A 12,828-nucleotide genomic window follows, 5' to 3' on the forward strand; every position below is an offset into this window, starting at 1 on the left:
TCTATCACCCGTATTCATAGTCCTTCCTTATTTTAAGAATGGAGGAAGCCTCTATGAAAGATTCCTCGATTCTTCAAGGCTCTCTGGATGGTATTCATAGTCAAAGCTCAAGGCAGCGCTTAAGGCTGTTTCGATCAAGACTGTCTTATTCAATTAAGATAAGATCATTTTGAAATCGTAACATTTCATAGTCACGAAATAAGACCTTCGAGAAGAAGTTATTCGTTAAGAAATTTTTATTTGATTTAAAGTGGTCTTGACGAAGACGGTCTTAAGGTTGAACTTATTTGATATTCGGCTGTTTCTATAATATTTCGATTGGATTCTCTAATAGAAACATTGCATTTGAAAAGTATAAATTTACGAAATGTATTATTATCTTTTGTATGATTTGATTGGATTCCGACTTGAAGTGCGTCCTGATGAAAAAATTTCATTGAAATTATTCCATGTTTGGAATATTTTAGCAAAATTGTTGATTGAAAAATTATTGAAATTTCACTGAAAATTAATTTTTTAGCTGACATACTGAAAAATCACTGAAATTGAATCGAAATTTTTCTGAACTTCTGGAGAAACTTTTCGAAAACTTTTCTTAAAATTTCTCTGAAATTTTATTAAAATTTTACTAAAATTTTACTAAAAATAAATTTTTCAACAAAAAAATCGCTGAAATTAAATTGAATTTTTTCTGAAATGCTTTTCCAAATGAGAATTAATTTCAATAAAATTTTTTCATCAGAATTGAAAAACGGATTTTATAGATCTGTCTTGTCTGTCTTGTCCGTATTTTTCCTGGAATACTGCAGATGATAATTAATGTTAGGAAGATCGCGTTCATCTCAAATTTTAATAAAAATACACTAAATCAATATGTTTTTCGCGTAAAAATAAATATTTGACAAGAAAAAGGTGTAGCGTTGCTCTGCGAATCGAAACATATCATTAAAGTTGATGGCTATTTAGGAAAACTGTCACAGCAGTGATTCATTGTTTTTAAAAGACAAATTCACTGTTTTAAAAATAATATAAGAAAATAATTTGTATTTTTAAAGCAGTGAATTTGTGTTTTTAAAGCAGATTTGTTTTAAAGCAGAGAAGCTTAAGTTATTTATAAATAATACCTTTTTAATTTTTTTTTATGAATTAAAATTTAAATTTCTTTAAAATACATGCTGTAACTATAAACGCGACTTCGCCGTTGTCCAAATTCCTATAAATTTTGAAAAAAGTTACAAATGTTTTATAATATATTATTAAATTTTTGTTAATTAAAATTAATATTATTATCTAACGATTTAAATATAAATATATTTATCGTGAATCTCTCGCGTTTTTGACTTTTTGTATATGCTTGTTTTATGAAACATAAAATGTCATATAAAAAAATCTGCTGAAGTAAAATTTACAAGAGTCATATTCGTTTATGATCGATTAAATTTCGGTCAAAACATTTCCCATATGAATTTTGGTTATAAGTTTGCCAACAAATTTTTGAACAGCGAGCCAAGAATCTTTATTTAATTACTTTATTGAATATATTAGGTGTACAACTTTGCTTCCGTTTTTTTTCCGAAATTCGAGGCTTTATTGTAAAAAACTGGTTATACATTTATGATTCAAAGTATTGTCCATCGCTGGCCACTATTTTCTCCCATCTTTCGGGTAGCGTACGAATCCCGCGTCGATAAAACTAGTCATCTTTTGAGGCTATTCATGAATCGATCCAATTTTTTACTTCTTCATAAGACCGGAAGTGCTGGTCAGCCAGGCCGTGTGCCATTGATCGAAACAAGTGATAGTCAGAGGGAGCAACGTCTAGAGAATACGGCGGGTGGGGTAGGACTTCCCATTTCAACGTTTCCAAGTATGTCTTGACCACTTTCGCAACATGGGGTCGAGCATTGTCATGCTGCAAAATCACTTTATCGTGTCTCTCGTTGTATTGCAGCCGTTTGTCTTTCAATGCTCGGCTCAAACGCATCAATTGCGTTCGATACCGATCGCCTGTGATTGTTTCAGTCGGTTTTAACAGTTCATAATACACTACGCCGAGCTGGTCCCACCAAATACAGAGCATGACCTTGGATGTCAAAATCACCGTTCTTGAAGCGTTGCAACCACTCACGACATGTTCTTTCACTAATAGCGGCCTCACCATAAGTATTTGAGAGCATTCGATGAGCCTCAGCCGCAGATTTCTTCATATTAAAGCAAAAAATTAAAACCTCCCGCAAATGACGAGAATTTGGCTCGTAAATTGACATTTTCAATAGAGAATAACTTTATGATGCAGACACAAATCGACTAATGTTTCTATGGGGTTATGTTGACAGATGCCCAAGTTTATTGTATGACGTCTATGATCTATTTATTTCGACCACCACTTACCGCTAAAGCCATCTATAGGAAAACGGTGGAAGCAAAGTTGTACACCATTTTTCAATACAATCAAATAAGAGTCTGCAATAAAGAAATATCTTGTCTGCCTACAAGAACTTGCAACGTGATCATAACGCATAATCATATCGATATATTTAAGTATGACAGATTTTCTAACCTCAATAATCAACTTTGATGTGTAATATCTTGATTCGCGGGACAGAGTGTCATTTTTTTATTATCAAATATTTATTTTTATACGAAAACGCATCTGTTCAATGTATTTTTATTAAAATTTGAAGTGAACGAGATCTTCTTAATATTTTAAATTTTTGTCCATCTTGACGTCTTGGCGAAGATCTTATTTATCATATATACATATCAAATAAGACGTCTTATAATGATTATGAATTCGTAACTAAGGATGCGTTTCGTTTCTCTTGCATGATGCGAATAGAAGCATAGAAGTTCATTCTGTTTCTCTTCATGCATACTCGCTGCATGCATGATTCAATCTACCGTCAATTGCATGATCCCCCCGCTTCTTCTAGTGCATGAGACCGCATGAAATGCTTCAGCTCTCGAGCTGAGGCAGTTCATGCAGCTTATGCATTCAACATATTTTAGCGAAACTGAAATGAATAGTTCGAGCTGGGGCGAGTGCTCAAAATCACGTAAAGATTAAAGGTACGTAAATAGGGTGCTTAGAATACCCAAAAATTATTTTAATTTAACATTTCACATATATATATATATATATTATATAATATATATACGGTATAATATTCTGGTATTATCGAAAAATTATGCGTATACTGAGATTATGAAAATTTTGAATACCAATATTTAACGTCCAATACTGGTATTTGGATCTCAGTTTTACGTATACGCTATAGAATATCGGTATTTAGTCTGATTTATAAAATACTCTGATTTATATAATACTGAAAAATTAATATATTGATATATTAGATGTGGGAAAAAGTTCGTGGCGTTACATTTAACGGGAAAAACGCCACGAACTTTTTCCCACACCTAATATTACCGCTATTTTACTATTATTTTTCATATCGTTTTAAATTCCTGAATATAAAACAATAAGTTATGATAGAGGTTAAGTTTAGTCATATTCTTACAAGATAGGTAGAGGAAAGTAAAAATAACGGACTTTAAAGATGTTTAGTATTATATGTATTGTAGCAAAAAGTTTCTGAAATTTGATTTTGACGAATATGTACTGTTTTCATAATAATAAAGATTGTATACAGAATCTTATCATATTACTCATAACTAAAATGCAGAAATGTACTTTTGAATTTTTATTGCTAATTATTTCTGAAAAAAATGAAAAATTTTTGACAGTGACAGTATCTCAAATTTAATCTTAAAATCTTTATATTTTAAATTCTTATAATTTCAAGTTGCTTCACAGTAAATCGAGTTCGAATTTTGTTATAAATGTCTGAACATATGTAAGAATAATCTGTAAAATTTTTGTTAAATTTCTAATATTTTAAAAATAGGTATTAAACATTCTTTTTGGACATTTTGGTAAAACGTTTTATTTTTCTTTTCTTACAGAATAAGATGTAAGTGCTGCTCGAAAAATATAAATCTTCTTCTTTTGTCAAAAAATGCGTAGTAAGAAATCAATGTGTAGTAAGAACTTAATCATAGACTTAATTAAATTCGACTAATTTTCTTCACTTTCAACTGTGATTGATCAATTCTTTATGGCTTAAGGAAGGCTTTCTACATTTATTGTACCACATATGTGTATAATAATCATTAAATGAATAAACGTACATATTTTATAAATTAATGCAAATTGCTTTCACGTCTAGAAATATTTAAATATTTGTTAGATGTATGTACATAATATCTCTTGATATACGTATATGTACATAAAACCGTTTGTCCGCTGGGTTTAATTGGTTAATTTTTGATGATTTTAGATTTACTCTATTCATTGTACTACACTTGCTACACTCGGGCTTTGTTCGTAATGTGTAAAGCCTTAAACACAATGCGAAGGAATAATATGATTTTAACCTATCAAAAATCAGATATTGGAATAGACACTTTCTGATAGGTTAAAATCATGTTATTCCTATCGCTATTGCTATTCCTTCGCATTGTGTTTAAGGCTTAATCTATTGAAGTACCAAATACTGATTTTTCCCAAATGAAAATAATAATGAAGACATCTTCCCCAAATGATTTCTAATCGATTCCATTCATAAAACACATTAAATAAAATTGCTGTCTGCTAACTTGACACATGATAAAATTCGTTAATTATAAGAAAAATACCATTTCCGAAATGTTTAAATGTTTTTCCCAAATTATATAGACATAAATAAATCAGAAATATTCAATTTGTCTACTATCTTGTCAGTGTAAGTTTGCCTTCCCGAAGGAAGGAATATTTTAGAGATTTTAGTAACTTACTGAGGGTAGCATGTCATAATATATAATATATGCATACCTAATATTGTGAATAATAAAGGTTATAAGGGCATTGTTGATTAAATTAAGCATTTTGCAACAATAATGGACAAAAATAAAATGAATTTGATTGAACGCACTCAATGCGCACATTAAAACTGATGCACATTAAAATTGATGCACATTAAAACTGTCGTACATATACAAAATAACGTATGTTTATAAATATAGAATTAAATCGATTAAATTGTGAAATACTCAATACATTTTATTGTACTATTAATAAAATATGTATTTTATAATTCGAAATATTTGCATTTTATTTTCATATTCAAATTAAATTAGTGTACAACGGCTTTAATATGCATCAATGCTTTCGAATTTGCTATAATGCTTATTAAGAAGAAGAAAATGCTTTAGAAAAGTTTATTTCCGAAAAAAGCTATCAAAAATAATTATCGACACATCAGATTTAAATTAAAAACTATCGAAAGTAAAAAGACCAGTGTGACGAATTAAATTTACTTGATTATGAAGGCCTCATTTCCTCCTCAAGAAAACTCGTAACCTTAAGAAAAGGAAGCTAATAAGGCTCCTTGTTTGATCAAAGAAGGTTTATGAAATGAGGAACAAGAAATCTTCATTTCTGAAGGAAGGATTATGAATACGGGTATATAATTGTACCGTTCCATATGGGTTTTGACTGGTTTCGACTTTCCATGCGAAGGAACGCATGATTTCTATAATTATATTGCAAAATCGAAATCCTTTTTTCAGACAGAATAAGCTAAAATGAGTCAAAAATTGGATTTTACGCATGGTGATTTTATGTTTTGATGTAACAACAAAATAATGTAAAAAATATACATAACAAGGCGAAAAGTGATATTCAAGTAAAACGATATCAAGTAAAACGATGATTGGTCGGCGAAAGTTACGCTTGCGCAAGTTATGTCGCATGTGACGACACCCTTACACATAGGCTCGCAAGCCGTAAGGGTGAAATCACACGGTGCGAAAAAGGGCTATGGAATAGAAGATGTGAATTAGCGCTATGACCAATTAGCGCTATTAGCAGAATAACGCTGATTGATCTATGACGCATTCTCTATTCTGTAATCGTTTTCCGCACCGTGTGATTTCATTCTAAATGACGTGTCAAAAAAGCCGATGTTGCGTTCAGTGAACTTAGTAGTTGAGTGAGCGCTCGCTATTGATGATCTTCCAGATCTAAGATGCTGGATTGGATGATTTAAAAGAATACACTAATAACAGTGCTCATTCAACTGTTGAATCCGCTGAACGCAGCCATTGCATCAGAAAAATTACATAGAAAAAGAGAATAATTGTGTTGGGCTGTGATTTTAATGAGGACTAAAATTCACAATAGAAAAAAATATTCTATAAATGATAATTAGCGAGAATAAGAAATTTATAAAATGTTTATTTTTATGAAATTGTTATTATTTGTGTTTGTCAATACATTGATAATGTTATTTCTTTTTTATATTCATTTAGAATATATATTGGATATGTATTTTCAATGGTTCTTCAATGATGTTCGAGATATGCAGCAATATGATTATATTATTGGTACAATTTTTAATTAAAATTTTTTAATTAAGATAAATGAAAGTGATAAGTAAATTGGCAATTATACAAATTAGCAATCACCTTAAAACTCAATAAAATTAAGTTTATTCAACGTGTTTTTGCATGTAATGAAAGAATCTGACAGAAAAAAAGTGTCGCTCTGCCCCACGAACCAAGATATTAAGTGTTAAAGTTGACTACTATTGAGGTTAGGAAATCTGTCATAGAGACAAAATGAGGGTAATTCTTCACAAGAGCTATCTCCGATTTCGATATAATTATTATAATTATTATAATTAGACTCATTCGACATATTTTTGCGTAAAATGAAAGAATCTGACAGAAAAAACTCCGGGACTGCTCTGCAAAGAAATATTGAGCGTTGAAATTGACTAAAGTGTTACTGCGTAATCATTAATCTGTTATGTAGACAGTGGAGTGTAGACTAGTGCTTATTAGTTCGGAGCGGCTACGCCGCCCTAAACAAAATAAAAACAACATATTCTACCTACTTGAGATCTAACTGCCTAGAAGTTGCAGCCTAGACAGCAAAAGATCGCTCTAAAAAGATTGTCTCACACCCCACTGTCTTCATGGTTAGAAATATTCCAAGCGGACATTATCTACAGTAAATCTAATGGTTTGTTTTCTTTGGTAATTATTTAGAATAGCTCATCTCCGTTTTTATGAAATGAAATTAAGTTCATTCAATGCTTTTTCATTGAAAACGAAAGCTTGCTCTGCTCTTGCTATGTGCAAAAAGTTCTAAACTCGTGTGTAATTGCGTTTTGCATGGAAAGTTATAAACTCATAAGCGATGAAAGGGAGATGATCTGAATATTAATAAACAAACATTAATATATCGCTGTAAAAGCAAATAAGTGAAATGCATGCACATACAGTCTTAGAGCATGAAAATGTGACCGCATCGCGGTATTTTGCAGCTGACAGATTTCCTAAACTCAATAGTTGTCATCTTTAATGCTTAATATCTCGATTCGCAGGAATGACCGTTTTTCTGTCGGATTCTTTCGTTTTGAGTGAAAACGCATTAAATAAGCCTAATTTCGTTGAAATGGGAAGGTGAGGTAGCTATTCTAAATAATTACTATCACTTACATAATCCATTTCTTTTTAAAGCAACTTTTTTTTATATTTATTTGCATTTCTAGTTGGTGCTGGTAGTGCTGGTGCAATTCTGGCAACGAATCTAGCAGAGGATAAACATAGCGTATTATTATTAGAAGCAGGTGGTACTGCTCCATTCTTTCTTGACATACCACTTCTGACACCAATCATTCAGAATACTGTTTATGATTGGCAATATATCACTGTTCCTCAAGAATATGCATGCAAAGGCTTAATTAACAACGTAAATATTAATTTCATATAAATTTATGTGTTTATCAAGAATTATACTGATGTATACAGGATGTTTGGAAAATAATAAATCTTTAAAAGCAGTGGATTAAACTGAGAAGAAAAATCCTCTATCATGTTGCAATTTTCGCAATAGTTAACAAAATATTAATTGCTAAAAATTGCTGAAAATTGATCTTCAATAATTTTTTACTCAAATACTATCAACTTTACAGAAAAATTGCAAGAGACAAAAATTGTTTATTTTCTTCTCATAGAATTCTAAGAATTTTTAAATAATTTTTTCAGAATTTTTAGAATATCATATTTTCTCATGTTGATGAAAATGAAGTACTAAGAAGAACTAGAAAAAATGCAGTACTAAAAAGTTGATAAAAAATTTTGAAAAAATTCGTAGAATTTTTTCTATGAGAAGAAAATAAACAATTTTTGTCTCTTGCAGTTTTCTTATAAAGTTGATAGTATTTGAGTAAAAAATTATTGAAGACCAATTTTCGGCAATTTTTAACAATTGGTATCTTGGTAACTATTGCGAAAATTGCAAAATGAGGACATTTTTTTCTCAGTTTAATCTACCTTCGAAAAATTTATTATTATTTTCCAAAAATTTATTTTTCTCTGTATATTGTCATAAAGATCCTTTTAACAGCAAAGCAGATGGCCGAGAGGTAAAATTCTTGGAGGTACAAGCCGTATAAATTTTATGGCTTATGTATTAGGACATCGGCTGGATTATGAAAAATGGTTTCCAGATTTTGCTGGTAAAAAACTATAATTTTAAAACGAATTTAGGAGAAAGAGAGGTATATTTATATATACTTTGATTTTTTTTTTACATACATGAACATCGTAGAATCAATTGCAAAAAATGATGAGTCAATAAGTATTAGTGATTTAAGATGGACCACTGATTTTGCTGATGTAATTTTGAATGCAATAAAGGAATTAAATCATAATATAAGCAACATAAATTTACAATTGGACATAGGTATCTAATTTCTACATAAAATTTCAATTGCATGTTATATTTGTATATTTACAATATTTGTTGCCTAGGTTTTACAAAAGCTCAATTAATGATGAAGAATGGCAGACGATGGAGTACGGACAAGATATTGTATCAAAAGCCTAATCATGTTTTGACTATATTTACTCATGCACACGCTACTAAAGTAAGTTTATCTAAATTTTTAGTGATTATGCATGATAAATACAAGATATTATTCTATTTAATTATACTATTGAAGATATTAGTGAATTTTAATAAAGCCGAGGGAGTTGAATTCGTTAGATTTGGTAATAAATATATAGCATTAGCAAAGAAAGGAGTTATTTTAAGTGCTGGCGCAGTTGAGAGTCCAAAATTATTAATGTTATCTGGAATTGGCCCAAAAAAGCATTTGGAAGGTTTTGGTGTAAGTATGTATAAAATCTTCAATTATTATTAACTAAACTATAAGAAACTAAAGGTGTGTTTTTTATTCCTGCACTATCTGAACTGATGTATGTATAGCCGGTCACAGAAAGATTGCAACACTTTTTTTCGATGGGTTTCGGAATGTAACTACTCATCGAGCGATTGGACTCATCTTATTCATGAATCCACATATACAATAAAAATTAATTTCTCGATTATTCCAAGTTGTATTCCAAAACCCATCGAAAAAAGAGTGATAGCGACCTTTCTGTAACCGTCTTTATAAGCAATAAATTGAAGTGAAACAAACGTATATTTGTTTCACTTTAACTTATTGCGCCATGTCAGTTCAAAGGTGTAGGAGTAAAGAACATACATTATGTTTTTGTGTGTGTGAAATTAGCAATTCATTTTTTGGCACCGTAAATTTTGTTACAAGTTATTACAAGTTTTATTGCACCCACAATAGTTCTATAGTTCCTGATAGATTTTAAAAATAGTTCTGTTAATTTAGTTAAAAAAAAATAACATTTGAAAATTTGGAGTGTTAATTTTTCGTGACATCTGAAGAATATGAAAAAATCAATTTAAATGGAATTCTTGATAAGATCTACAGTTCTTGATTTTAACAATTCCGGCTCTAAATATATCCCGTGTATTCTGATACACAACAAGAGTAAAGTAATTAAACTGATAAAATTGAAGAAGTCTTAGTGTCAAATAATAATGTAAAGAAAATAAAGGACATATAAGAATTAAATTTAAAAAATTTTTTCTTACAAAATTTTTCTTTATTTTCTTTATTACTAAGAACAAAGAACCATAACATAACAATCAGTTTTAGCTGACTTTTCGCAATTTTCTTAAAGTTTTGCAATAGTTCCAACACTAGGATAGGTTTTATCTAGAATTTCGGTTTTTAAATATTCTTTAATAATTATTAAATCAGTGCGATGACATTGCACGTCAAGAGTAAAGTATCTCCTAACAGTTTTAGCCGACTTTTTGACATTTTCCGATAGTTCTGCAATAGTTCTGATGTTTTCTCATCAATAGAATTTGCTCAGAGTTACAGCCTTTTATTAGCAGTATATTTAAACAATTTTTTAATTTGAGCATCACACATCAAGATTAAAGTACTTTTTAACAGACAGATCCAGCCGATTTTTAGCATTTTTTGATAGTCCTGTAAGAGTTTCGACATTTTCTATAGATTTCAGACTCAGAGCTTTTGTTTGTAAATAATTTTTCAATTAGAACGCTGTACGTAGCGCTGGCACTGTACGTAAAGAATAAAGTACTTCTCAACATTCAGTTTCAGCCGATTTTTTGGCATTTTCTGTTAGTTCTGCAATAGTTCCGACGATTTCTGTTGATTTGTGTAAACAGCGAAAAACATAATTCTTCTCACTTCATTCTTGTGGTGCCAGTGCTATGATATTAAAAAATTGATTGAAAATACTTAGAGGCTCCGAGCAAAACATGTAGAAACTATTACAGATCAGAATTATTGTAGAAATATCGAAAGATGGCAAAAAGTTGGAGCTGGCTGCAGAAGATATTTTATTCTTGTGGTGACAGCATTTTAATGAAAAATTGTTTAAAAAAGGAAAGAACTATTACCTGAACAAAACCTATAAAAAGCATTGGAATTGTAGAACTTCAAGCAAAAAATCGGCTGGAACTAATTATTAAAAGGTATTTTATGCTTGATGTGTGTACAAGCATTCAAATTAATAAATTGTTTAAACATATTTACCGTACGTATTTATGAAAAATTGAATTAAAAAATCCTTCATTATTTTGCATCGCGACTGTTAACGAAATATTAAAAATTTAAAAATTACCGTATAAAAACGAGTAAAATCAATGTATAAGACAATATTAAGATATAAAAATTATGCATTTCGCGAGTCCGATCCTCCAGATCCATTCTGGGAATGCCAATGTTTCGTGAATCTTACAGTCCACTTCATTAAGGCGAGGAGCAGCCTGATACTGTTCCTCGTTTTTTTTTATATTACACTACTTGTTGGAATGTTGGGGGGAAAGAAGAGAATTATGGGCGAGGTGGGGGGAGAGGTGGGGGAAATCAGTCTTCAATAATCGGGAAAATAGTTTTCCATATTTTATTTATGTTGTAGCCATTATCTCTATTTAGATTGTTAGGGTGTTTTGCTTCTCTATACTTTCTTGGAAAGTATGATGTAATGTTGGCTATTGTGGTTATTTTATCAAACAGTATTTGATGTCCTATTTCGATGTTGTGTTCTGATAATGCTGATTGCGTGACGTGTTTTAACCTGATCGCAGGAACAAGGTATTTTGTATACTCCTGCGGACAAGTATATATTGGAGAAACTGGGAGAATGATCAACCTACGGATAAAAAAACATCAACGTGATGTAAAGATATTTTAATATTGTTTTATGCGTCGATTTAACATTCTGCTTATTATAACTAAAAAAATTGCGAAAAATTGTAAGATTGTAGATTTTTCGATTCAATTTTTCATAAACAATACATACATACCGATTCCTTCGGTCTGTATATGCAGGATATTTGACAATTAACGATAAAACTCTTGCAAGGAATGGACTAAATTGAAAAGAAAAGTCCTATATCGTTTTGCATTTTTCGCATTAGTTAACGAGTTATTAATTTATGAAAATAGTCTAATTCACCCGATTTATCGCCAAGTGCAAGCGCGTGACGAGAATAAAACCCAGCGAGACGCGTTAAGTACATTAAGGAGATTCTAAAGTCATCTGTATTACCAACTATATCATATATCATATAATTTTTGTATAACAAATATTTTTTTCTCTTTCACACATTCGAGAATTCTTTTCCAGAATTAAAATACACACACACACACACACACACACACACACACACACACGCGCGCATTAATACGTGTTTGTGAGGTGAAGTTTATGCCGAGAACGACAAAAATTTGAAATTGATATATTTTTTACCATTTTTTACCATTTTTTAGTGTAACATAATGTCTCAAGTTATCAAGTCGTGATAATATTTGCTTGATACGAAAGTTTTGCAATCTGTATTTACGAAATAATAATCCAAACATGTTTGTACGAATAAATAACACGGAATTTTAGAATTAGACTTAAATGTTTTATTGCGACGAATTTGTTATACGAAAATTGACATGAACATGTGACTGTATCATAGGTTGCGTGAGATACTGATATGATAGTACATAAAGACATATCGATTTTGGAAAAACAGCGACTTCTGATGACTTCGTTGGTGTTCGAATTTCACTTTAGAATCCCCTTTTCCTTCCTAAAGTGAAAGATTTGATTTCGTTTTTTTTTTTTCAATTAAATTTACAAACCAAAATATATCGATTTTATTGTGTATTTTCCTTAAATTGCACACTTTTGTAATGTGTTTCCCAATTTATGGAGGATACTGCCCTCCATAATGTAAAAATGAATACTTTCATATGTGTGTGTGATTACCGTCACAACTGATATTTTTGTCTAATCATCTGATAAAAGACGTCTCTGATTTATTCTACCATTACCGTCAAAATAGACGCTTCTAGCATTTATAGCAAACTACAGTACCTTCCATAAGTT

General features: G+C 30.4%; 1 protein-coding gene across 1 annotated transcript in view; it reads left to right on the forward strand.

The window, feature by feature from the left end:
- Nucleotides 1–3,035: 3,035 nt before the first annotated feature.
- Nucleotides 3,036–12,828, forward strand: part of LOC108694089 (glucose dehydrogenase [FAD, quinone]-like) — a 120,269-nt gene continuing 110,476 nt past the window's right edge. Inside the window, exons 1-6 of the mRNA XM_018203380.1 lie at nt 3,036–3,069; nt 7,596–7,795; nt 8,453–8,564; nt 8,657–8,791; nt 8,860–8,975; nt 9,051–9,218. Coding sequence (XP_018058869.1) covers nt 8,507–8,564; nt 8,657–8,791; nt 8,860–8,975; nt 9,051–9,218 — 477 coding nt within the window. The 5' untranslated portion in view covers nt 3,036–3,069; nt 7,596–7,795; nt 8,453–8,506. The remainder of the gene's footprint in view (nt 3,070–7,595; nt 7,796–8,452; nt 8,565–8,656; nt 8,792–8,859; nt 8,976–9,050; nt 9,219–12,828) is intronic.

Source organism: Atta colombica, unplaced genomic scaffold (genome assembly GCF_001594045.1).
Source record: "Atta colombica isolate Treedump-2 unplaced genomic scaffold, Acol1.0 scaffold113, whole genome shotgun sequence".
NCBI classification, from domain to species: domain Eukaryota; kingdom Metazoa; phylum Arthropoda; class Insecta; order Hymenoptera; family Formicidae; genus Atta; species Atta colombica.